The 26,019-nt window shown below is 41.3% G+C and overlaps 1 protein-coding gene across 2 annotated transcripts in view; it reads left to right on the top strand.

Moving 5' to 3' along the window:
* PCSK1 (proprotein convertase subtilisin/kexin type 1) overlaps positions 1 to 22,512 on the top strand; it is a 122,742-nt gene extending 100,230 nt beyond the window's left edge. For both annotated transcript variants that reach the window (XM_077289473.1, XM_077289464.1), the window contains 7 exons: positions 9,599 to 9,811; positions 11,544 to 11,644; positions 12,861 to 13,094; positions 17,393 to 17,550; positions 17,651 to 17,784; positions 17,947 to 18,108; positions 20,149 to 22,512. In XM_077289473.1, the coding sequence (XP_077145588.1) occupies positions 9,599 to 9,811; positions 11,544 to 11,644; positions 12,861 to 13,094; positions 17,393 to 17,550; positions 17,651 to 17,784; positions 17,947 to 18,108; positions 20,149 to 20,478 (1,332 nt within the window). In that variant the 3' untranslated portion in view covers positions 20,479 to 22,512. The remainder of the gene's footprint in view (positions 1 to 9,598; positions 9,812 to 11,543; positions 11,645 to 12,860; positions 13,095 to 17,392; positions 17,551 to 17,650; positions 17,785 to 17,946; positions 18,109 to 20,148) is intronic.
* The last annotated feature ends 3,507 nt before the right edge of the window (positions 22,513 to 26,019 follow it).

The raw sequence follows: 26,019 nt of genomic DNA on the forward strand, positions 1-26,019 counted from the left end.
TCACACTGGCCACTGGGACTATTTTAGACGCATACTTCCTTTCCCTTCACAACCAGTTTTCATCAGGCTCCTTATCATCAGAGGCACGATGACAGTGACGGCTAACATTTCTACACACAGCAGATAACACAGGATCCACTAATCACAATAGGTGATGTCACAGCTGTCCCTGCTCCATCTCCCATCACAAAGACTTTTGCACATGCTTATAAAAACCTTCAATACAAGAGATGAGGTCAGAGTCAGAATATTGCTCCTAATTTACACGTGCATGTCCTAAAAACAGAAAGTATGTGTATAAAATAGCCCCAATGGCCAGTGTGAAAATTAGCAATTTTTTTTGTTTTACAAATTGTGATCTGAAAAACAAAAAATACCCAATTTTGAAAAAAATAAACATAAAAACCTGATTTAATTCAAATTTGTACTTTTGCATTTTCATTTATTCCTCCTCTTCTTCCAAAATCCATAACTTTTCCTATTTCTCAGTCTACATGGAGGTATGAGGGCTGGCTTTTTGCTTGTTTTTTTTCACAGTGAGTTGCTGTTTTGAATGATACCATTCACATTACCATATAATGTACTAGAAATATGAAAACAAAAATTAACCATGGTGAAATTGCAAAAAAAAAATACATTCTGACATTGCTTTTTTGTTTTGCTTTTATGGCATTTATTGTGCAGTAAAAATGACATGACATAAAAATTCTCCAGGTCGGTAGGATTATGGAGATACCAAACTTGTCCAGGTTTTTTTTAAATTACCGTAATTTAGAGGTGAAAAAAAATTGGAAATTAAAAAAAACAAACATTTTTGGGTTTGTGTGACCATTTTCCAACACCTGTAACATTTTTATCTTTTGGTGCATGGACTTGTGTGCGGTGTTTTTTTTTTGGAGGGTGAGCAGATATTTTTATTGATACTATTATGGAATATATATGACATTTTATTTGCTTCCTATTTCTTTTTTTGCAGCATTGCAGCGATAAAAAAACCTCAAAGTTGGTGCTTTTTTTTTTTTTTTACATTTATGGTGTTTACTAATCGGCCTAATTCATTTTATATTTTGATAGATCAGCGTTCTATAGCTGTGGCGATTCCACGTGTGATTTTTTGAAAATTTTGTAACACTTATTTTTAATTGGAAAATAAGGGTGTGATTTGATTTTTCTTAATATGTTTTAAAACTTTTTTATTGTATTTGTTATTCCCACCAGGGGACTTGAACCTGAGATCATCTGATCACCAATACTATATAATATATGCAACAGTATTGCTGTTTATCCTAAAAATCATGGTCTCTTTTGAAGCCCGGTGACAGGCTGAGTTTCAATGGAGAGCACTGATGGCGGACACAAGTGTCTTCAGTAGACGCCTGGCTGACATAGCAACCCACTGGCTTCCTACGATCACATCGTGAGGACCACTGAGCATCTAGAACAATGCACCCTGATGCAGGCGTGCGGAAAAGATTGTCACATATTGACAGCTGCATTTAACAGGTTAATAGCTCTGAATGCGGATATAAGGGTTCACTTGTGGTAGCATATAAATCGGGAAACGAGTGCAATGCGGGAAAAAAGTGACCAATGTTAGTCAATGAGGCCTTGCAGATCTGTGTCATTTTTCACAGCTGTATTTGACATGAGAAAAAAAAAATCACAGCATGCTGCAATGTCACTTGAAAATCGTTACAGTGCGCAAAAAAAGAAATCGGATGCCGTACGGATCATCAGGATGGCATCCAATTTTTATGGATACATTACAATTCTGTAAACAGGAAACTGTAAATGGTCCTGTAAATGATTAATAGCTGCTAAGTAAAAAAGATTGTACATGGACAGCACACGGATGACCAGTGAGAAATATTCGTACCACTTTTCTGGATGAGAATGGGACAGATTTTTCATACGCCAGTGTGAGTGAACCCTGAGGCCGGGGTCACACATGCGAGTTTTACGTACGTAAGAGCGCAGAAACTACGTCCGTAAAACTCGCATAACATACGGCACAATTATTCTCAATGGGGCTGCTCCTATTAGCCGTATATTACGGTTCAGTATTATAAGGCTTTCTACGGCCGTACAAAATCGCAGCATGCTGCGTTTGTCAGCGTATTGCGCAAAAAAATCGCCAATGAAAGTCTATGGGGGCGAGAAAAATACGGATTCCACACGGACCAGCAGTGTGACTTGCGAGAAATACGCAGCGGTGTTAGTGAAAAGTCGGTAATTCAATTGCCGGCTTTTCATTTCTCCTGCACAAACCCGACAGGATATGAGACATAGTTTACATACAGTAAACCATCTCATATCCCCTTTTTTTTTGCATATTCCACACTACTAATGTTAGTAGTGTGTATGTGCAAAATTTCAGCGCTGTAGCTGCTGAAATAAAGGGTTAAATGGCGGAAAAAATTGGCATGGGCTCCCGCGCAATTTTCTCCGCCAGAGTGGTAAAGCCAGTGACTGAGGGCAGATATTAATAGCCAGGAGAGGGTCCATGGTTATTGGCCCCCCCGTGGCTAAAAACATCTGCCCCCAGCCACCCCAGAAAAGGCACATCTGGAAGATGCGCCTATTCTGGCACTTGGCCACTCTCTTCCCACTCCCTGTAGCGATGGGATATGGGGTAATGAAGAGTTAATGCCACCTTGCTATTGTAAGGTGACATTAAGCCAGATTAATAATGGAGAGGCGTCAATTATGACACCTATCCATTATTAATCCAATTGTTTGAAAGGGTTAAAAAGCACACACACATGATTTAAAAGTATTTTAATGAAATAAACACAGCGGTTGTTGTAATAATTTATTGTTCTCTCAATCCATTTCCAGGCCTTCGCTTGGCGAAATAATAAACGCACAAGATACATACCTTCTGATGTCAGATCACGTCCCACGATGTAATCCATCTGAAGGGGTTAATAATTTTACAGGCACGAGCCCTGCTAATGCACTCGCTCGTGCCTGTAATTCCCCGGCGAATGAATGAAATGTAGGTCATTGACCTACATTTCCTTCAGTCGCGGTGATGCGCCCCCTGGTGGATGTCCTCATCTGACCTGGAGCATGGGAAAAATTTCCCAGGCTGCAGTTCATGAGAACATCCAGCAGGGGCGCATCACCGCGACTCAATGTAAGTACAGATCCAGCTTTCCTTTCAGCACCCGGGGGATTACAGGCACGAGCGAGTGGTTTATCGCAGCTCGTGCCTGTAATATTAGTTAACCCCTTCAGATGGATTACTTCGTGGGACGTGATCTGACATCAGAAGGTATGTATCTTGTGCGTATATTATTTTGCCAAGCGAGGGCCTGGAAATGGATTGAGAGAGCAATAAATTATTACAACAACCGCTGTGTTTATTTCATTAAAATACTTTTAAATCATGTGTGTGTGTGTTTTTTAACCCTTTCAAACAATTGGATTAATAATGGATAGGTGTCATAATTGACGCCTGTCCATTATTAATCTGGCTTAATGTCACCTTACAATAGCAAGGTGGCATTAACCCTTCATTACCCCATATCCCACCGCTACAGGGAGTGGGAAGAGAGTGGCCAAGTGCCAGAATAGGCGCATCTTCCAGATGTGCCTTTTCTGGGGTGGCTGGGGGCAGATGTTTGTAGCCACGGGGGGGCCAATAACCATGGACCCTCTCTAGGCTATTAATATCTGCCCTCAGTCACTGGCTTTACCACTCTGGCGGAGAAAATTGCGCGGGAGCCCACGCCAATTTTTTCCGCCATTTAACCCTTTATTTCAGCAGCTACAGCGCTGAAATTTTGCACATACACACTACTAACATTAGTAGTGTGGAATATGCAAAAAAAAAGGGGATATGAGATGGTTTACTGTATGTAATCATGTCTCATATCCTGTCGGGTTTGTGCAGGAGAAATGAAAAGCAGGCAATTGAATTACCGGCTGTTCACAGATATCGCGCTGAATGAAATCTAAATACAGACTATATATATACAGGTCCTTCTCAAAAAATTAGCATATAGTGTTAAATTTCATTATTTACCATAATGTAATGATTACAATTAAACTTTCATATACTATAGATTCATTATCCACCAACTGAAATTTGTCAGGTCTTTTATTGTTTTAATACTGATGATTTTGGCATACAATTCCTGATAACCCAAAAAACCTGTCTCAATAAATTAGCATATCAAGAAAAGGTTCTCTAAATGACCTATTACCCTAATCTTCTGAATCAACTAATTAACTCTAAACACATGCAAAAGATACCTGAGGCTTTTAAAAACTCCCTGCCTGGTTCATTACTCAAAACCCCCATCATGGGTAAGACTAGCGACCTGACAGATGTCAAGAAGGCCATCATTGACACCCTCAAGCAAGAGGGTAAGACCCAGAAAGAAATTTCTCAACAAATAGGCTGTTCCCAGAGTGCTGTATCAAGGCACCTCAATGGTAAGTCTGTTGGAAGGAAACAATGTGGCAGAAAACGCTGTACAACGAGAAGAGGTGACCGGAACCTGAGGAAGCAGTGGACTGAGTCTGGTGTGGAAACATCCAGAGCAACCGTGCACAGGCGTGTGCAGGAAATGGGCTACAGGTGCCGCATTCCCCAGGTAAAGCCACTTTTGAACCATAAACAGCGGCAGAAGCGCCTGACCTGGGCTACAGAGAAGCAGCACTGGACTGTTGCTAAGTGGTCCCAAGTACTTTTTTCTGATGAAAGCAAATTTTGCATGTCATTCAGAAATCAAGGTGCCAGAGTCTGGAGGAAGACTGGGGAGAAGGAAATGCCAAAATGCCTGAAGTCCAGTGTCAAGTACCCACAGTCAGTGATGGTGTGGGGTGCCATGTCAGCTGCTGGTGTTGGTCCACTGTGTTTCATCAAGGGCAGGGTCAATGCAGCTAGCTATCAGGAGATTTTGGAGCACTTCATGCTTCCATCGGCTGAAATGCTTTATGGAGATGAAGATTTCATTTTTCAGCACGACCTGGCACCTGCTCACAGTGCCAAAACCACTGGTAAATGGTTTACTGACCATGGTATTACTGTGCTCAATTGGCCTGCCAACTCTCCTGACCTGAACCCCATAGAGAATCTGTGGGATATTGTGAAGAGAAAGTTGAGAGACGCAAGACCCAACACTCTGGATGAGCTTAAGGCCGCTATTGAAGCATCCTGGGCCTCCATAACATCTCAGCAGTGTCACAGGCTGATTGCCTCCATGCCACGCCGCATTGAAGCAGTCATTTCTGCCAAAGGATTCCCGACCAAGTATTGAGTGCATAACTGAACATTATTATTTGATAGTTTTTTTGATTGGTATTAAAAAACACTTTTATTTGATTGGTCGGGTGAAATATGCTAATTTATTGAGACAGGTTTTTTGGGTTATCAGGAGTTGTATGCCAAAATCATCAGTATTAAAACAATAAAAGACCTGACAAATTTCAGTTGGTGGATAATGAATCTATAGTATATGAAAGTTTAATTGTAATCATTACATTATGGTAAATAATGAAATTTAACACTATATGCTAATTTTTTGAGAAGGACCTGTATGTGTCTCAATGACATATATATATATATATATATATATATATATATATATATATATATATATATACTGTATATATGTTTTAATGAACATTTGAGCACATAAATCCATTAGATGTCGGTTTTGCAAGCCTGCGCGAAAATCTCGCAGTACGGATGCCATACGGATTACATACGGAGGATGCCATGCGCAAAATACGCTGACACACCCTGACTACGGATCAATATTTTGGGAACATTTCTCCGTATTACGGCCATAGTACGGACGTATAATATGTGGCGTATTGTCTTACGCCAAGTGTGACCCCAGCCTTAGAGGCAGATACCGGCAGAGTATCACAGCCAGTATCTGCAGGGTATGGGGCAGGCTCAGCTTCTGACCCACTCTATACATGACCTGACCTTCATTTACGTGGGAGATATGCTGCCAAAGGAGGCGTCTGACAGAAAAATCTGGTCCATATATTGGTAATCTTGCCTGAAAAAATTTGTAGAGGTTTCATTGTTACCACCGCTATGAATAAGACATCTGTAAATAAATACTGCTCCGTCCTCCGTCACTATAAAATCTGTTAAAACGAAGCTTTTATCAGAAAATGACCTTACGCGTAAATCAAATTTTTGCATTACATGTATTAAAATAATGGCAATTTTTATAGATCACAATTTTTATTAAAACAACAATCATCTTTAATTTTCACATTGCCACTGGGGATTTTTATATGAGGCTTCGTATCATGAGAGGCAGGATTACAATGACAGAGATGACTGATAACACAGGATCCACCATTCACAATAGGCGATATCACAGGTGGCTTTGCTCCTTTTCCCTTCACAATTACATGTGCACACGCTCATTAGATGCTTTAATACAACGAGAGGGTCAGAGTCTGTTCATGTTGGCTAATGTTTGTGTTCTTTCTAGAAACAACAGGAAAGTAAAGTTTAAAATAGCCCCAGTAGTCAGTGTGAAAATTGCAACGTTTTGATTTTTTATTTCTAATCCAGATTGTGATATGAAAAAAACATTGCCACAAATATAAAAATACATCTACAGAAAGTCTGATTTAAACAAAGGTTATTTTCTAATGATAGCTTCCCTTTAAAAGGTTATTATACTTATATATGTCAGTACAGAAACTTTAGCCCTTATCTAAGATCTGTAGGGATCCTTCTGTGCGTTGTTAGTTTGCAGACCTACTACATCTGTATAGCATTGTGGTCCCACTGAGCACACAATGGCAGTCTGCTGTATGGTCGTACATGTGCACCTCTATATATAGAACTCAGGGTAACATTTTTATTGCAATTTGCCTATTGAGTTTAGTTGAAAATTGAAATTGAGAAAAAAAAAAGGAGATTGGACATCTCAATAAAAACGGAGTCTGATTTCGCCTTTCAAAGACATAATTTAAATTCAATAGACTGGCGTGGTGCAGAAGAAAGGCCGTCTATAAAAGACACAATATATGGAGCACAGAAAGAAAATTATGGCATAAAGAAGTGGGAAAGATGAGGACAAAATGACACAAAAGGACTTTCACTAACCCAATTACAAGAACATAGTGGTGAACAGAATAGTCCTCTGAAGTGAGAACATGCGAAAAGCACTTGGGCAGCTGGGTCATGTTGTTTAATGTACTTCAATCAGCAAGAAAGGAATTACTAGGTCAGATCAAGCTTTGCAGTTATTCCAGCAATGAACAATGCAAGAACATGTGGTTTCAATATAGTAGAAAAACGAATATTCAACCAGTGGTTGTACATCATTCCATAACTAGGCTTTCCACAACTTCTAATGAATGAATTCTACCTAAATACATAGGGCCCGATTCATCAAGACCTGGGCTGTTCACATCAGTCTTGATGAGGAGATATGCTGGAGTCAAACATTTCTGATTCATGATGAGGCGTACATCGGACGAGCTGCGTACCCTTTCTTGTATGCCTCACCACAAATCCTACTTCAGCTCCTGCTGGAGTACAATTTGTGGCATAAAAAACACTGCCGCTCGTCAACCAGCATTGATTGCCATGCCCCACCTTCCATGAAGAAGCCAAGAGTTGCAAAATTTAGAAACAGATCTAAGTTGCTACTGAGTTTTGTGAGTTTTTAAAGCTTTCATGCCAGAATTCTGAAGTGAAAGCTTTGATGCATCAGGACCATAGACTTCCCCTTGATGTATTTTTTCAGATTTATTACATCTACTGTAGGTAGAAATGGGAGAAAGGATACACAGGACTTTGGTCTATCATCAAGGACAGTAATCTGTGAGAGCTGGATGTGAGGCCTGTGAATCTCCTTACCACTTGGCATTCCCAGCTCCTCTTTTGATTAGCCTGGGCTGGTACATAATTTTGTGTGCATCATGTTGGGCAGTATGAAGATATGCAGGCCTCCAATCAAGTGGTCATAGATTACTTACATGGCCAATGAATCAGAGTCCTAATAAACGATTTTAACCGTAGGTGACAAGATCATGGGGAATTTCTAGCTAAATATAAAATTCTATCTATAAATATAAAACACCGAGCTATCTTCTTCTAGGAAATCCAATAATGCCTTAGGCCTGTCCCACACGTCCAGATAATTCCGGTACCGGAAAAATCGGTACCGGAGTTATCCATGTCCGTGTGTCCGTGAGCTCACGTGGCACATCAGTGTGGCACACGTGCGGCAGCCGTGTGCCACCCGTGTGCCGACTGGGTACCACATGGACCGTGCAGGCGACAGCGCTACAGTAAGCGCTGTCCCCTGCTTTGGGTGCTGAAGCCGCCATTCATTTCTTCTCTCCAGCAGCGTTCGCTGGAGAGAAGAAATGAATGGGGGCTTCAGCACCACGCTAGAGGGACAGCGCTTACTGTAGCGCTGTCTCCTGCACGGCACACGGACTGCACACGGACAGCATCCGTGTGCGGTACGTGTTTTACACGGACCCATTGACTTTAATGGGTCCGTGTGATCCGTGCGCTCCCACGAACACTGACATGTCTCCTTGTTTTGCACGCGGACACACGGTCCGCAAAAACACGCTAACATGTGCAGAGACACATTGATTTTAATGACACCTCACGTACCAGAATCACTGACGTGTGAAACTGGCCTTAATTAGCTTTTTCTGAGCGTTCTTGGTCTTCAATTAAACAAATGTTGAGTGACAGCTCTAGCAAAGTTGTTATTTAGTATTCACAGTTTAATTCTGTCCCTGGTGGATGTCACCCAGCCACATATTACATGTGTTGTATGTAAAGTATATACTCAGTAGACATAGTAGACTTCCCTTTTCATGCTATGCATCCATACAGCAAGTATACGTAGAAGCCCCAATTCGTCAATTGCATTTAAATCATTTTTTTGTCTTGTTTTTCTGTTTTCCTTTGTGGACTTTGCACATAATTTAGCAAAATGGTACATAATGTTTGGTATATTTGGTGCAAAATTAAGGATGTTTTTTTTTTCTATTTTTCATTTTTTGCAATTTTTTAGAATAAAATGTTGCACAACCACGTCAATTGGATTTAAACCTACCTACATTAGTTTTAAACTGCCCAAATAAGTAATAAGTTTTGTACTGCACATGAGCATGGGAGAACCATTGCACACAAATTTTGCATAATTTTGAAAAATTGCAAATGACCAAATTAGTTGACAAAATCAGGATAAAGAAAATCATACCAATATGTGATAAGGACTGAAAAAAGTAATGTCAAATGGTGCTAAAGTTATTATAAATAAAAATGCCTAAAATCCAAACTTTTACTCTAAAAAGATGAGGGTCAAAGGGTTCCTGTGCATTGTATTCTGTGGTTAAAGTCCAATATTTGCTTCATCAATTTTCATTACAGGTTGTACGTCCTGAATTTTCACCATAAGAAGATGATTTGTAATGGAAAAAATATAATAATCTTCAAAATAAAAATAAATCTTCAGAAATAGTAAAGTGCATTAGTGCCCAATATATTATGCATGAGACTATGTCATTCAGATATAGAACACAACACATAATTGACAAAAGTCAGAGTATAATGATGTTGCAATGTTTCTATTCATAGGGCCGAAATGGAAAAGGTTCCATCTATGTCTGGGCTTCTGGCAATGGCGGCCGTCAAGGAGATAACTGTGATTGTGATGGGTACACAGACAGCATCTACACCATCTCTATCAGCAGTGCCTCCCAACAAGGCCGGTCACCCTGGTATGCAGAGAAATGCTCATCAACATTAGCTACAGCGTACAGCAGCGGGGATTACAAAGATCAGAGAATTGTAAGTAGAAAAATATATATTTAAACATGATTCCTACTAAAAGCAAATGCATAGGAAGAAATATATAGATTTTTTGATCACTGTTTCTGGTAAAAAAAAAAATTACAGAACAAGTGATAAGCGACTGCTGAGGTTCTACCGCTGATGAACATAACTGAACATTGTTAGTGCCATAGACTTTAAATAAATGGGCAGGACGCATGTAAAACAACCATTTTATTTAACAGGGGACATGGGGCCACTGTTCACATGATCAGGAGGGGGCCCAGTGGTGGGATCTCCAGTGATCAAACACTTTTCACCTATCCTGAGGATTCTAGGAGTATTCCCTTAAAAGGGAATCTACCAGTAGGATTAACCCTCCTAAGCCGTCTATATGAGCATGTAGGTCACAAGAAGCTGAATAAAATTATATATTGATATCTGCAATCTGAGGTTTTATTCCAGAGATATCAACTTTTCCTGATATGTAAATGAACTGCTCCAGGCTATGGGCCGGACACTGACATGAATGAGAATCTGCCTGCAAAGATTATTTTTAAATAAAAGGGGGCATCACCAGTGTAAAAGAAGTAACTAACACACTACAGTAGAACTGAACTTTGTCATCTTGCAAGCAGATTTGCTGCAGCTCTCACAGCTCTGCTGAATTGCAGCACTGACTACCTGTGAGATGAAAGCTGAAGCTGAGAGGAACCTGTAGATGTGTCAGGTATAATTACACACAGCTCTGCAGTGAGATCAGGAGAGGAAAGAGCCGCCATTACATGTCACGCTGGAAACACTCCCTATCATTTGCAATAATCTTTGGAGGCCGATTCTCATGCAAATTAATGTCTGCCCCATAGCCTGGAAAAGCTTATTATTTACATATAAGAAAAATGTGGATTTGTCTGGAATCAGACATCGGAACACAGATATCAAGGTATCATTTCAACTTCAACTTCCGATGACCTGCATGCCCATATAGATGGCTTAGAAGGGATGATCTTACTGAGAAATTCCCTTTAAGTCATTAACTCTGGATTTTATATAATAAATTTTTCTCAGAATTGACTGAGAAGGTTGGTTCCTAAAGATACATAGCATAGTTTAGATAATTCTCTATTTTATCCTGTAATTTAATGGACCATATTACTCATGCAATAATTTAGTTTTGCTTAAAATTAAACCCTTTTTCAAGAAAGTTCTCGATATACACACTAAGGCCAGGGTCGCACTTGTGAGTGTGATGCAAGAAACTCACACAAGTCTCTCGCATCAATACCCGGCACTGCCGCCGGCACTCGGGACCGGAGCGTTCAGCTACATGTATTTCTATACAGCTGAATGTTCCCGAGAGTCGGCAGCTGTGCCGGATATTGATGCGCAAGTTTCTCGCATCACACTTGCAAGTGCGACCCCGGCCAAAACTTGTCCAAAGGGTTCTGTTGCCAGAGGCCAATAAAAGTTTATTTTTTCTCCTGACTAACCGCCATACAATATTGTACGACAAAAAAAGAAGGTATGGAATAAGGTAGAGGATCACATACTTTTCCATGCTGCAGGATTTAGTAAAAACCATATTCTTTTAATATGGTCAATGGCTGACAGTTGTCCTTTTAACATACACATCAGAAACTTTTCCGAATATATAAACTAATCAGTGTGTGGACATGGCCTACCGTAATTTAATAACAAAAAAAAATTAGTACTAAATATTTATTTGATTTTTCCTTTTCTCAACCTTTAGATTAGTGCAGATCTACATAATGACTGCACGGAAACACATACAGGCACCTCTGCGTCCGCTCCTCTGGCTGCTGGAATCTTTGCTTTGGCATTGGAACAAAAGTAAGGCCAAAAGTATCCTGCAATACACTGTTTGTATGTTTTTTTTCTAATAGTCAAGCTTGAATAGAAATGAACAAATCATAATAAAATATAATATAATAATCTCTCATCATTTACACCTTTAGAAAAGTTGTGTTTTATTTTACCTTCGATATTAAATGTCCTCTGCAAGAACAAGTCTTTGCTCTATTACAGAAAAAGTTCTCCATAAGTCTACCTCTTTGAGATGATCACCCCTTTGTTTAGACCAAATCTCAGTTTTATTATGTATCATTCATTTTGGCTTATCTTCTCTTAGAGGACTGTTCCTTGAGAAAATCATTTTCATGCAATTTCAAGTTTTCAATCCAAATAGGTTGAACTGAATATTTGTAATTTCATTCACAGTACTCCCGTCTTTTATATTCATGAGCATAAGAGTGCTATATTCTATATTTATATATACTATATGCTATATTCTGTTATGTCATGTGAAACTAAGGCTGCTGCTTTACAGACTTGGACTGACCCTCCGGGAAATAGGTGAATCCTCCGGTAGGCCCCTCTGCGGGAGAAAACTACTTTCCCCCCAACATGAGCACTAGTTTGCCAAATGCATTTGATTCACTATGTACAAACAAAAGCAGCAAACTATCATACATTCAACGCAGTACCTAGCTAATTATTATGTAGAGGCATAGGGAAATGTGTGAGTAAGAGTAATGTAAGGGTATGTGCACATGTTGCGGATTTGACTGCGGATCCACAGCGGATTTGGCCCTGCGGATCTGCAGCAGTTTTACATGTGGTGTACAGTATCATGTAAACCTATGGAAAGCCAAATCCGCAGTGCACATGCGGAAAATTCCGCGCCGAAAAGCTGCGGTTTATTTTCCGCAGCATGTCAATTCTTTGATTCCCCAGTGTTTTACACCTATTCCATTATAGGAATCCACAGGTGTAAAAACGCAGGCGAAATCCGCACAAAATCCGCAGAAGACCCGTAGGGAATCCACAGGTAAAACGCAGAATCCGCGCGGAAAAATCCACAATGGAATCTGCAACGTGTGCACATACCCTAATATTTGCATGTGGGCTTTCAGAGCCAATGTTGCTGGTGGGCCCTTGCCATCCTAGTATAACACTGTTGCCATATATTGATACAGCAAAATGCTATTTTATGGCCTTCGAAAAACTTGGGTCTTACATGTTTTTTTTAATTTACATTTTTTATCAGTCCTAATCTAACATGGAGAGATATGCAGCATCTTGTGGTCTGGACAAGCGAGTATGATCCATTAGCTAATAACTCTGGCTGGAAGAAGAATGGAGCAGGTCTCATGGTGAACAGTAGATTTGGATTTGGCTTGTTGAACGCTAAGGAACTTGTGAATTTAGCAGATCCTAAAACATGGAAAGGAGTTCCCGAGAAGAAAGAATGTATTGTTAAAGACAGTGACTTCACACCAAGGTAAGCTTAAAGAAAAGTATAGACAAATGGAGAGTTGATAGTCTTTGTGCCCTCTTTTCTATACAGTACAGTGTGAAAGATCATCATTCTTGGTGGTGCATTGTCCTGTGTAACCAGGACTGCAGAGAACAATGGCAGTTTATGCGTGACAAGCGATTTATTATAAATTGCATGCTGCTCATCGATTACTTTGCTCTGCCTGTGTAAGCAGCCATTCAAATGATCAGCGGTCATATCTAGCCAGATCCTAAGGCTAAGTACAAACTATGTTTGTGGGCATTCTAAAGGTACCTTCACACTAAGCGACGCTGCAGCGATATCGACAACGATGCCGATCGCTGCAGCGTCGCTGTGTGGTCGCTGGAGAGCTGTCACACAGACAGCTCTCCAGCGACCAACGATGCCGAAGTCCCCGGGTAACCAGGGTAAACATCGGGTTGCTAAGCGCAGGGCCGCGCTTAGTAACCCGATGTTTACCCTGGTTACCAGTGTAAATGTAAAAAAACAAACACTACATACTTACATTCGCGTCCCCCGGTGTCCGCTTCCCTGCACTGTGTAAGCGCCGGCAGTAGCAGGGCACAGCGGTGACGTCACCGCTGTGCTTTGCTTTCCGCCCGGCACTGACACATTCAGTGCATGAAGCTCTGAGCAGCAGCGCGGACGCCGGGGGACGTGACAGACATCAGAGGGTGAGTATGTACTGTTTTTTTTTTTACTTTTACAATGGTAACCAGGGTAAATATCGGGTTACTAAGCGCGGCCCTGCGCTTAGTAACCCGATATTTACCCTGGTTACCATTGTAAAACATCGCTGGCATCGTTGCTTTTGGTGTCAAAAACAACGATACACGCCGATCTGACGACCAAATAAAGTTCTGAACTTTCAGCAATGACCAGCGATATCACAGCGGGATCCTGATCGCTGCTGCGTGTCAAACACAACGATATCGCTATCCAGGACGCTGCAACGTCACGGATCGTTGTCGTTATCGCTGCAGTCGTTTAGTGTGAAGGTACCTTAAGACGTATAAGTTCAGCAGGCTCGCACCCAACAGTGGCCACTATTAGGATGGATGCTGAGGCATCTGTCCACCATAGGGACTTATTATAAAGAAATGTATGCTGCATTGTATATGTTTTTTTGCAGTGGCCCTCTGTATAGAAAAGTCCTGTGCTTTCAATACAGTTAACCAAACGGTCTGCAGTTGCATAGCGGAGAGATGGAGGTCAAAAGTCTCCATCTAATGAATGATGACCTGACATAAACATATATTGTAGGCTAAGTGCATAGATGCTATGGGCACCTAGCCTAATTAGTACAGAGCCACAGCACTGGTGACAGGAATAACAAAAATATATAGTGGCGAGACAAAGTACTGTACCCCCATTAATGGTTGGTGTTCAAGAAGGGTCCCATCCCGTCAGGAAGCTATGGGGAAAAACTTGGCACTCAGAAAGTTGCAAAGTTTCTCCGCTTTTTTCCCCCTTTATTTCCATTTATGGCAATTCATGTATCTGATGAAGGTCAGTGGTCTGACCGAAACGTAATACATATACAACTGTGGATTGAATTGGTAAATAAACATTCTACTTTGCCACTATCTGTGAGCGCCAAGTTTATAAACATTGCAAGGTGCAATAAAAAGTCTGACTTTTTATGTGGGTATACGAAAGGTCCAATAAAATAGGCCATTTTACTTATTTTTCCTTTTTGCATTTCTTTGTATGTAGGCTGTATGCACAGTTTGGCAGTGTAATAAAAAGCGTAGGCAAAATGGCAGCACAATTTGTTAAAATAATTTAAAAGTCTCTTTAATATTAGTGTTTATATGTTATGATAAATATATTGCTCGCGACATATCCTCGTTTCCCCGCTACCTGCCTGCTGACTTGCCCATGCTACACAGTTATCTAGATCAAGGCTTCCAAAACATTTACAAGTACGGCTTCACCAGGCTAAAGACTGTGCTCAAATTAAAAATATTGCTCGATTTATATCTTACATATCTTCAAAATAACTTAAAAAGAACAAAATGAGGAAATACATTGCTAATAAAGACACTGTCGCTACTGTGTGAAGGACTATGCAATTTGAAGTCACTTCTGTGAAAATTGCATCCTCCCCTACAACAAGGGGGCATCTCACAGGTGAGGTCAGCCTCCAAATTGGAGAAGCAGTGACCTGTATAATGCCTTTAACCATTTCACACTGTTATCTCTGAAGCTGGAATTTATTATAGTGGTATCAAATATGGCTCATGTGTACTATATGGCTGCGGTTGTTACTGGGTAATAGAAGATTATTTTGGCATACTCTATCAAACAACTTTTCCAGGCTCGTTATAGGCTACAATAAATTGGCAAGCTATATTTACCAAAATATTTAACAGAATTTTCTATGACATTATTCATTTTGTTCCATTTATATCAAATCTCTTATTATGTATTCACACGCAATAGATAACTATACAAGTCAAATAAAGATAATTGCGTGAATTATCTTGCTGCTTACACTCCTATAATTCCATGTCATGGGGTAAATTAATGTCATGGAAGTTTGTAACATATCATTAGTCTACGAGGCTAAAATAAGTAGCTGACACTGAGAAAATGTAATCAGTAGAGCCGCAATATCAGAGTTATAACAATAATATAGTAAAATGGGTAATCAACCACTCAGGACACAACATCTTCCCATGGTATCCCCTTGTAAAATATTACATAATATTCCATACAATATTAAACTAATTGCTTCACAATCACCAATTAATATAATTTTGTGCACTTTTGTAACAAATTAATCTCTCCTGCGGATAGTAGGTATTATGACTACACTTTATCATATATAGAAAATGTATGTGACCCCATAAATCTAAGGGAGGGTTCACGTTATAATGGCATCTAAACTTGACTCTTTTTGCTGGGCACAATAGGGTGTTGGCGCTCCTTCATTAATGGGAAGCTATCATCAGAAAATGACCCCTTGTTTAAATCACGTTTCTGTGTTGCATGTCTTTTTTACATTTTCACAGATGTTTTTTTTCTTTTTATACAGTATTATGATCTTTACCAAAGAACAAAATTTAAGATTTCTGCCGTTTTGTATACTGGCCACTAGGGCTGTTTTAGACTTATAATTCCTGTCCTTTCAGGATACGCTTCCAACAAGGCTACTTAATATCAGAGGTAGGATTTCAATGACAGGTAGCACCTCTATGCACAGCTGATAGGACAGGATTCTTCAATCACCATAGATGATGTTACTGCTCACCCTTGTACCCTTCCCCTCACAAAGATCTTTTCACACGAACATTAGATGCTTCAATTCAAAATATAGGGTCACAGTCTATGTATTGTGGCTAATGTAAATGTATTCTTTCATGATACAACATGAAGTTATAGAAAAGGTATGTTCACATGCCGTGTTTTTTTTCCCTTTTTTTTCCTTGAACAGGAATAACACAAATTTCCTGACCTTGAGGGCTCCTCGATGTACTATTTCATTAGCTGCCGCTAGGGGTATGGTGCACAGATCACAACACGCCAGCACTGCAAATCATAAAATGAGCCCGGGATCCTGGAAGGTTAGAAAAATCACACAGCTCCTGTCTACAGCCAAAGAGCACTGACTGGGGTTAAGATGCAATCAACATATCTCTATTTAGTGGCCAATGTGAAAATTGAAAATTGTCTTTAAAAAAAAACACACACATTGTGATATGGAAAAAAATATTGCCATAAAATACATTTAGCACAAAAACATGATTTAAACAATAGCTCACTTCTGATGCTTCGCTTTAAACCTGTGTAACAGGAGCTGTATAATCATCATCAGTAACTGAGAGTTTTCAATTTCCCCCTATTCCACCTGTGAATAATTTTTCTGGTCCAAGCTATGCAGTTTCATCACACAGGATCCTCAGGCAACTGATATGGTTACTCCCCTCTGATAACACAAAGCTATGTAATTCCCAGAGGGTCACCAAGAGATCACATAATGCCATGAATTTTCAGATAAGGAATATATAAAAATAGTTACTGGCTGAATATTAAATATATTGGAGTACTAGTTACAGAATAAATTTATGTTAAAGGGGTCTCTCAAAGGCATTCGAAGACACCAATATTATAAATGGATCATGGCAGGGGGTGGACCCAGGATTTGTGCTTAGTACAGACTCTATTATAACACGTATGTTACACTATTCTGTACCTTTCATTTCTGATATTTGTGGTAAATTACATGGTTATTTAAATATAGGAAACATAATATCTAATAAAATCTTTATTTTCAGACTTTTAAAATCAGAAGATGAAATCACAATTGAGATCCCCACAAAAGCTTGTAAAGGGCAAGACAATTACATCAAGTCACTAGAGCACTTGCAGCTGCAGGCTACTATTGAATACACGCGGCGGGGAGATCTTCACATCACACTAACGTCACCATCAGGTATTTGACAAAACACACGAGTGTGACGCATCAGCAATATAGCCATATGAGAAATTAGAAAAATAAGACCGAATCTAACAATTACTGTTATTGTATTCAGGAACCAAAACTGTTCTGCTGACCGAGCGACAGAGAGATACATCTACTAATGGTTTCAAAAACTGGGACTTTATGTCTGTCCACACCTGGGGAGAAGACCCAGCAGGAACATGGACAGTCAAGATCTCTGATGTTGTAAGTATGAAGAGGTAGTACAATCTGTGTCCTGTACGTTGTTATATGGAGAAGTGAGACGGTGTCATAGTATTGTCCTGTGGGTCAGTCCTTTGATGTATGTTATGATAATTTCATTTGTCAGCCAAAATGTGAATATACGTTTTTCTTTCAACAACATAGTCTGAGAGAAAGCAAAATGAAGGAAGGATTGTTAGCTGGAAGCTGATTCTGCATGGAACATCAACCCGTCCAGATCATATGACTCTTCCCAGAGTTTATACTTCCTATAATGTTGTCCAGAATGACCGAAGAGGTGTTGAGAAAAATATAGATGCTGAAAAGGTAAGTAATGGATGAGTGATGTGCTTCACCCATAGACTTCACTTACATGCTTGCTTATTCATTTGATTTTAAAGGAATATTCACATCTCATGCATTTATAGCTTATCCACAGGATACACCATAAATGCCAGTTAGATCTCAGTCCCACCTTGGTCGACCGCACCTCTATCAAGAACTTGTGTCTCCCAGCACTCCTCACGCAGAAGAGATGACCATACATGCGCAAGCTCTCCCCATTCAATTATATGGGAATTCAAAAATGTTTTTCAAAATATCCTTACATTGCAAAAGTTGTGCCTGCATGGTCAAATCTTCATTCACTACAACTACAAGACGGGTGATGGTTTCTAAATAGTTGTGGATCCCAGGAGTGTAAATGCCATAAATGCCTAAGATGGGGAAAAAAAACAGTATTGATAAAGTACATAATTCAGTTTTGGATGAGTTGTGCAGCAATCTTCTGGCGACTACAGTTTCATTCACGTGAAGCAAGCCGGTTGTCCGGCCTCTTTTTGTGCTTAGGTACTAGAGTGTCTCATAATCAATTATTATCCTTATTACCATTTCACAGCCTTTGACATACATATGTCAAAAGTCGTGTCCCTGCCTTTTATGCGGGCTCACACACTGATCCTGTATCTTTCTCGGCAAATGAGGGCTGATTTAATCAGCCATTGGAGCGCCCACACTGCCCCAGGGCCGAGGGGTACCCGGTACCGGGCCTCTGAGTCTCTGTTCTGGGGTTGTCACGGTGGCTAGACCCGGTCCGTGACCCTGCTGAGGGGCGTCCAGTGAAAGGTGGTGGTAAATGGTGGTGATATTGCGGTGCAGTGTAGGTCGTAGTAAATAACGAGGACACCAGGTTGCAGTCTCTTTACCTCTTTACTGAAGGTTTTAGAATCCTCAGTCCAGAGCGCTGTCAACAGAACTGTTTGAGACCGGCCGGTCCAAAGGCACATCAGGAGTTCTCTTTACAGGTGGGAATCAGTGTCTACCTTCTAGCGCTGTGTGTTGTAGTCCTTCCCTGCTGAGCTCCCGGGATAGTCCTCACAACTGATTCTGCCTGTCTCTGATGTTCGTTCTCTCCGTCCCCCAGGTGATATGGTAGGACGCACCCGTATGACGGGGTAGGCCTGGAGTTCTTCCGGGACCCTAGAGTCGCCCCTCTCCCACAGCTGCCTCCGTTGTCTGCTTAGGTGATTTTGTGTGAGACAGCCAACCTATAATTGGCTGCCCTGCTGTGGTTTGCAGTAGTACTTAGAGTCTCTTACTTGCTCGGCGTTCCGGCCACCGACTGTTTGCGCCTCAGAAGGATGTTGCCTCGGTCTAACAGCACGACTCCTTCTGGTCCTAATGCCTCTTTTCTGTATTCCCGTTGTTCACTGGTTAGTTCTGCTCTTAGGAGTCTGCCAGGATCCCATCCCTGACAGGTCCTCTCACTAGCTCTTCCCAGTTACTTCTCTCCCTGTCTTCCTGTCCAACCCCCAGTTTTACCAGAGTGTGAGGAGTGGCCTACTAGATAGAACCACCCCCCCTGGTGGCCGGAGTGTGAAGTGTAGTGTGAGTGTACCTGATCAGAGAAACTCCTTCAGTGCAATCAGACGTAACATCACTCCCCTTAGTGGCAGAGCGACATTACTGCAACGACCAGGACTCTGGGGCGCTGCACCATCATGTGCCCTTAACAGCTACTGGTGAAGAGAACCTCTGCTCAAAGCTATTAACTTGTTAAATGCTGCTGTCAATCTGAGACAGTGGCATTTAACACACGCCGGAAGAGGAGAGCGTCATTTCACGCACCTACAAGGATATGTACATGCCAAAATAGGAGATCCCCTGCTAAGCGTATCTTTTTGCCAGAGCTCCTGCATGTTCCCTTTAAAGAAGAAATATTCACCCACCCAGAAGCAGTGTAAAAAAATGATCTATTAGTTATATCTATACAATACATAGCGAAATTATATGTTACGGTAGCATTCTAATACACTAAGGTAGCATGAACCATGATCAATAAGTAAAACATAACTCATATCATTGCAGGAACCCACTATGGAAAAAATAACTACAGAAAAACCAACAACTTCCCCAGAGAGTGACGGACTGGAGGATGCAGTGAAGTCAGAAGCAATGCTACGTCTTCTGAAGAATGCTTTTGACAAAGAGGCGGATTCATATGCACAGGGGCTAACAGAAATTCCTAAGCATCACTATTATTATGCCCTGGATAAAATAAGCAAGCAGCCAGATGTAAAGGACAGAGAGAACAGTCTATACAATGACTATATCGATCGGTTCTATAAAAACAAGTCTTATAAGCATAGAGATGATCTTCTATTGCAAGCTTTACTGAATATTGTAGACAAGGAGTAGTAGAATTCTCAGTGTTGGAATCATGCCACCACCCATTATTATTTTGATCTTTGCAAACCTAAATTTCCATGAAATTGCCAAAAATGAACACTGTAAATATACTATATGCATTCCAGGGAAAATACAGTTTGACCAATAAAGTATCTTGATATAGTCAATGACTGAACTCTTGATCATCTGATATATCAAGTTGTATAAATGTTCCACAAATCTACTAGTACAAATGAAATTAGATGCTTGGCTCATATAAACGAGAGTTCACCAATTTACTATTGTGGCTAAGATTTTGGCTGGGGTCACACCAGCGTATATTCTCTCCTCAGAGAGAATCGAATGAATTGTGTTACTGATACGCCGGTCAATCTCTGATCCAAGTGTCAGCTGAGCGTGATCTGATTCTCTCCGATGAGAGAATGTAGTACACTGTTAAAAGATGGAGAACACAAGTTCTCAATTGTGTGAGTCTGCGGAAATCGGACTGCACTCAGATGTCATCAGAGTGTAGTCTGACATTTTCCTCGGGCCCAAGCTTGGTGAGCGTCAACCCATTATCGGAGCCACTCGCAGCACCGAATCGGTATGAGAAAAAAAACGTTGATCAGCACTGACCCATAGAATAACATTGATCTGAGTGTTACTGATAAAACATCATATAGCACTAGTCAGATGTATACGCTCGTGTGAGCGAGCCCTTAAAGTGATGTTCTGGCAAGTTGCTATGATACCACACAGGATTACCATGATGGATCCACTGATTTCCTAAATTATGGAGCAGCAAAATAAATTCTTCCTAAAAATCTGTAAGGCAAAAATATAATAAAATGTTTTACATGAAATATTGTGCAAGATGGCAAAATATCTTGTCTTCAATCTAAAGAAATATCATCTACCTTTTCTTTGCTGTGCCAAATAATTTACAGAAAGTTTTGACATAACGCACTCATACCGATGTTAGTCAATGAGGGCGTGCACATGTTCGTTTTTTTTCCTCGGCCATCTGTGAAAAAAATCGGACCGCACTCGGAGGACATCCAAAGGCAGTCCAATTTTCATGGATAAACTCAATGGAGCAGATGGAGATTTATTTTTTTGTTGGCCATATTCCAGAAACTTGGATCACACTTTAATGAAACTCTGATCAAACATTGACCAGAGTCTGATCAGAGTGTGATTAGCGTAATTGGACCAATTTTATTGGCTGAGAGAAAAACAGTCATGTGACCCGAGCCTTATAGTAATGCAGGCATAAAATCTTAAGGTTCATGAACATGGCGAAGCCTTGTGTGCTGAGCCTGTAGTACAGGGTACTGTCATGTTGGTTCTATTGAACTGCATGCCGATAGAGCTCCATAATCAGGGACTTCAACAGAGCCTGTATGAGAATAAGGCCGGAGTCACACTACCGTATAACAAGGCTGAGTGCTATTTGATAAGACATTGCCTAGCTCTCGGCCCAATGTTATACCATGGGGCAGATCAGATCTGCGATTATCTGCTCACCATGAGGGAACAATGGCAGCATGCTACGACTGGCACCGAGACTTGGCTCACATGCACCCATACAAGTCTATGAGTGCGAGTGAAGCATTGGACTGTACTCGGATGTCATCCCAGTACAGTCCGATATACGCTGACGCTGGCAATGGAGGCGATGGACAAATTACTTTCTCCGTCTCCTCTGCACCTGTGCTGCGATTCTCTGATGTGAGAGGATCGGAGCACCGAGCACTGACACTCGGATCACAACCGCAGCAGAGCATCGGATGCCATACACTGGTGTGATTCCAGCCTAACCCTATTTCTCACTTATTCTAACCCCTGTATCTCCATGGCAGGCCACTGCCATGAACTTCACCAGTGCAGGAAGCGATGATGCCCCACCGGACTGGTAATGGCTGTGGTTGACTACAGCAGTCCGGACACTTGAAAAGGGCATCAAAAATTTTGTAACTCTTAACCCCTTTAAATATATTAATCCTGCAAAACAGTGAAGTTCACACAGGACCAAGGTATACAAAATTACAACAATATTTTTTTATTTTTTATTCACAAAACATACATAAAAGATGGATTAAATGTAAGTCACGGAGCTGATAACATGACTCACTCATCAGCCCTGTGTGCACTTTGTTCTTTTGTGGGATTTATGGTATAGGATTGTATTGAGTCTTATTTATCCTCTAAGATTTAAAAAACCCTTGACACATGCACATACTATTAGGCCGGTTTCACACGTCAGTGGCTCCGGTACGTGAGGTGACAGTTTCCTCACGTACCGGAGCCACTGACACACGTAGACACATTAAAATCAATGCATCTGTGCAGATGTCATTGATTTTTTTGCGGACCGTGTCTCCATGTGCCAAACACGGAGACATGTCAGTGTTCGTGGGAGCGCACGTATTACACGGACCCATTAAAGTCAATGGGTCCGTGTAAAACACGTACCTCACACGGACGTTCTCCGTGTGGCGTGCAGGAGACAGCGCTACAGTAAGCGCTGTCCCCCCCACATGGTGCTGAAGCCGCGATTCATATCTTCTGTGCAGCAGCGTTTGCTGCATAGAAGATATGAATAATAGTGTTTAAAAGAAAGATCTATCTGTCCCCCGTCCCCCCACCCCCTGTGCGCCCCCCCGCTGTTCTGAAAATACTCACCCGCCTCCCTCGCAGTGTCCTTTCCTGGCCGCATCTTCTACTGTATGCGGTCACGTGGGGCCGCCGATTAGAGTCATGAATATGCGGCTCCACCTCCCATAGGGGTGGAGCCGCCTATTCATGACTGTAAATGAGCCGCCCCACGTGACCGCATACAGGAGAAGGTGCAGCCAGGACAGGAAGCAGCGACAGTCAACGAGGGAAGCGGGTGAGTATTTTCAGAACAGTGGGGGGGCGCACAGGGGGTGGGAGGGCGGCGGACAGATAGATCTTTCTTTTAAACACTATTATTCATATCTTCTATGTGCTGCTGCACAGAAGATATGAATCGCGGCATCAGCACGATGCAGGGGACAGCGCTAAACTTTAGCGCTGTCTCCTGCACGCTCCGTGTGGTACCCACTCGGCACACGGGCGGCACACGTGTGCCGCACGTATGGCCTACGTGAGCTCACGGGCACACGGACACGGATAACTCCGGTACCGATTTTTTCCGGTACCGGAATTATCTGGACGTGTGGGACAGGCCTTAGGCTGTGTGCACACATTGCATTTTTGCTGCATTTTTTCTGAGTAGATTTGTGAGGACACCTAAGGTTATGGGCCCACGATGAGGAACTGCTGTGGGTTTGACGTTGCAAATTTATTTCTAGAAATACCATGTCCACTATGCGTCCACAGATGAGATGGACATAAGGCGCGTCTTTTCAGATCGCAGCATGTCAGAAATTACAACAATAAAAATGTATTGGATGCGGTGATTCCGCACAGTTCAGTGAGCACATGCGGATTTACCTGCCTACAATAGACGACAGCGCTTTGGATGCAGTGAACATGCACTGCCAGTTCTGGATCGTGGGCACCCGGCCTTTCTTGATGCGAGTAAGATTCCTGAAGTCTCATGCACATGTTGCATATTTATGACTTGCGGATTTGGTGCAGCAGAATGTCAATTCTTTCAGCGTTTTTATTGCAGAATTCACTCATAATAATGAGTGGGGAACAATCTGCACCAAATAACACAGCAAAAACATGGCAAAAAAAGTTTTTCTTCCTTTCAAGGGGTGCAGAATTTTCTGCACCAAATACTTAACGTGTGCACATACTTACATACCTAGATATTCTATTTACTTACTTTATATCTTACTAAACAGGTCTGCCGTCAGACATCTTTTACTTTGATAAATTCACTATATTTATATTCCCTTATTCTATATCTTAAAGAGAACATGTCACCAGAAAAAAACGCTATTAACCTGCAGATATGGGGTTAATCTGTGGGTTAATAGCGTTATTAACCTACTCAGCTCCGGCACTAAGTTGAACGCTGCCGGGAGAAAATGAGCTTTATTCCCGCCGGCAGAGTTCCGGTGTCAGTCCTGTGGGCGGTGCCGATGCGGGTTCAGTCACTGCTCTGAGTATAGAGAGCGGCAGCTGTAACCGGGCCCCCGCCCATGGCTGACACTGGATCTGCATTAGGGCCGGGGATGTGGTCACAGCCGCCACTCTGAACTGGTGACTGAACCCGCACGGGGCCGCCCCGTGTCAGAAACCGGAACGCTGTGGGGGAATAAAGTTAATTTTCTCCCCGCAGCATTTGGGTGAATGCGGGCGCCGGGCAGGACAAATCCAGGACTAGATTGGTGACGTCACACATTAGTGACAGTGACAAATGAACACGATTGACCCTCTCGCACTGGTCATTGCCCGACACGGATTTCTGAATCGCTATGGTTTAAATGCTATTAATGAAACTATACTGTAATACAAATATATTAGAATATTATTTTTGTACTACTTTCCATAGATATATTCCAGTACAGTTGATTAAATATTTTTTTTTTAACTGGGAATTACAATTTCATATGTAAAATAATACTTATATATTTTAATAATATACCAGTGTCTAGTAACATTATTCACAGTTATTTTATGATTCTAAGAAGTACTGAAAGGTTATGTATTAAATCAGCAACCAATTCATGCTGAAAAGTCCAAAGAAACCTGAACTGTCTATGTGATTATTAATTAATTCTACATTTATTAGATGTGCATCTAATCTCAGAATAGTCGAGAATTGATGACCCAGCTCCCCTTTACACATCCAGCTTTCTCATAATGTGTTCTCTCTGTGTTTTTCACCTACTTGTTAGGTTCCAATTATAGTCAGTCATGAATCAAACTTCCCATTCAAACGTACATGACCGCAGAAAAACGCTGATAAAAGGCTGATTGTAGAAACTCACATATAAAAATGGAAATCAGACCGCTTTTCAAATAAGTAAAGAAAAGACTGGCTGTGAGGCCTCATTCACATGCCCGTGTTGTATCTATTTTTTTCGTATTCCTATTATAATCTATGGTGATGGTTACATGTCTGTGTTTTACACAAGCCGTGTGCCTGTGCAAAACACTTGGAGACTTGTTCACTTTTTTCCGGTATTACGGATGAAAAGGGCCAGTACAAGTCTGAGTCCATGAAAAACAGCATCGTGTGCGCCATCTGTGCACTGTATGTGTTTAACAATGCAAAGTATAGAAGAAGCTATGTAATGTATTTACTTATCTATCTGCGAAAAGTACTGATGATAAAAACGGACACACGGATGACACACTGATGGTAAAGATGGAAACACGGATAAGACACTGATCCAAAACACTGATGACACCAGTATAGTGATGAGCGAGTGTACTCGTTGCTCAGGTGACCTCCGAGTATTTGGGCGCTTGGAGATTTAGTTTCTGTCTCCGTAGCTGCATGATTTGCGCCTGCTAGACAGCCTGAATACATGTGGGAATTCCTAACAAACAGGCAACCCCCACATATATTCAGGCTGTCTGGCAGCCGCAAATCATGCAGCTACGGAGACAGAAACTAAATCT

Source organism: Ranitomeya variabilis, chromosome 1 (genome assembly GCF_051348905.1).
Source record: "Ranitomeya variabilis isolate aRanVar5 chromosome 1, aRanVar5.hap1, whole genome shotgun sequence".
In the NCBI taxonomy this organism is placed as follows: Eukaryota; Metazoa; Chordata; class Amphibia; order Anura; family Dendrobatidae; genus Ranitomeya; species Ranitomeya variabilis.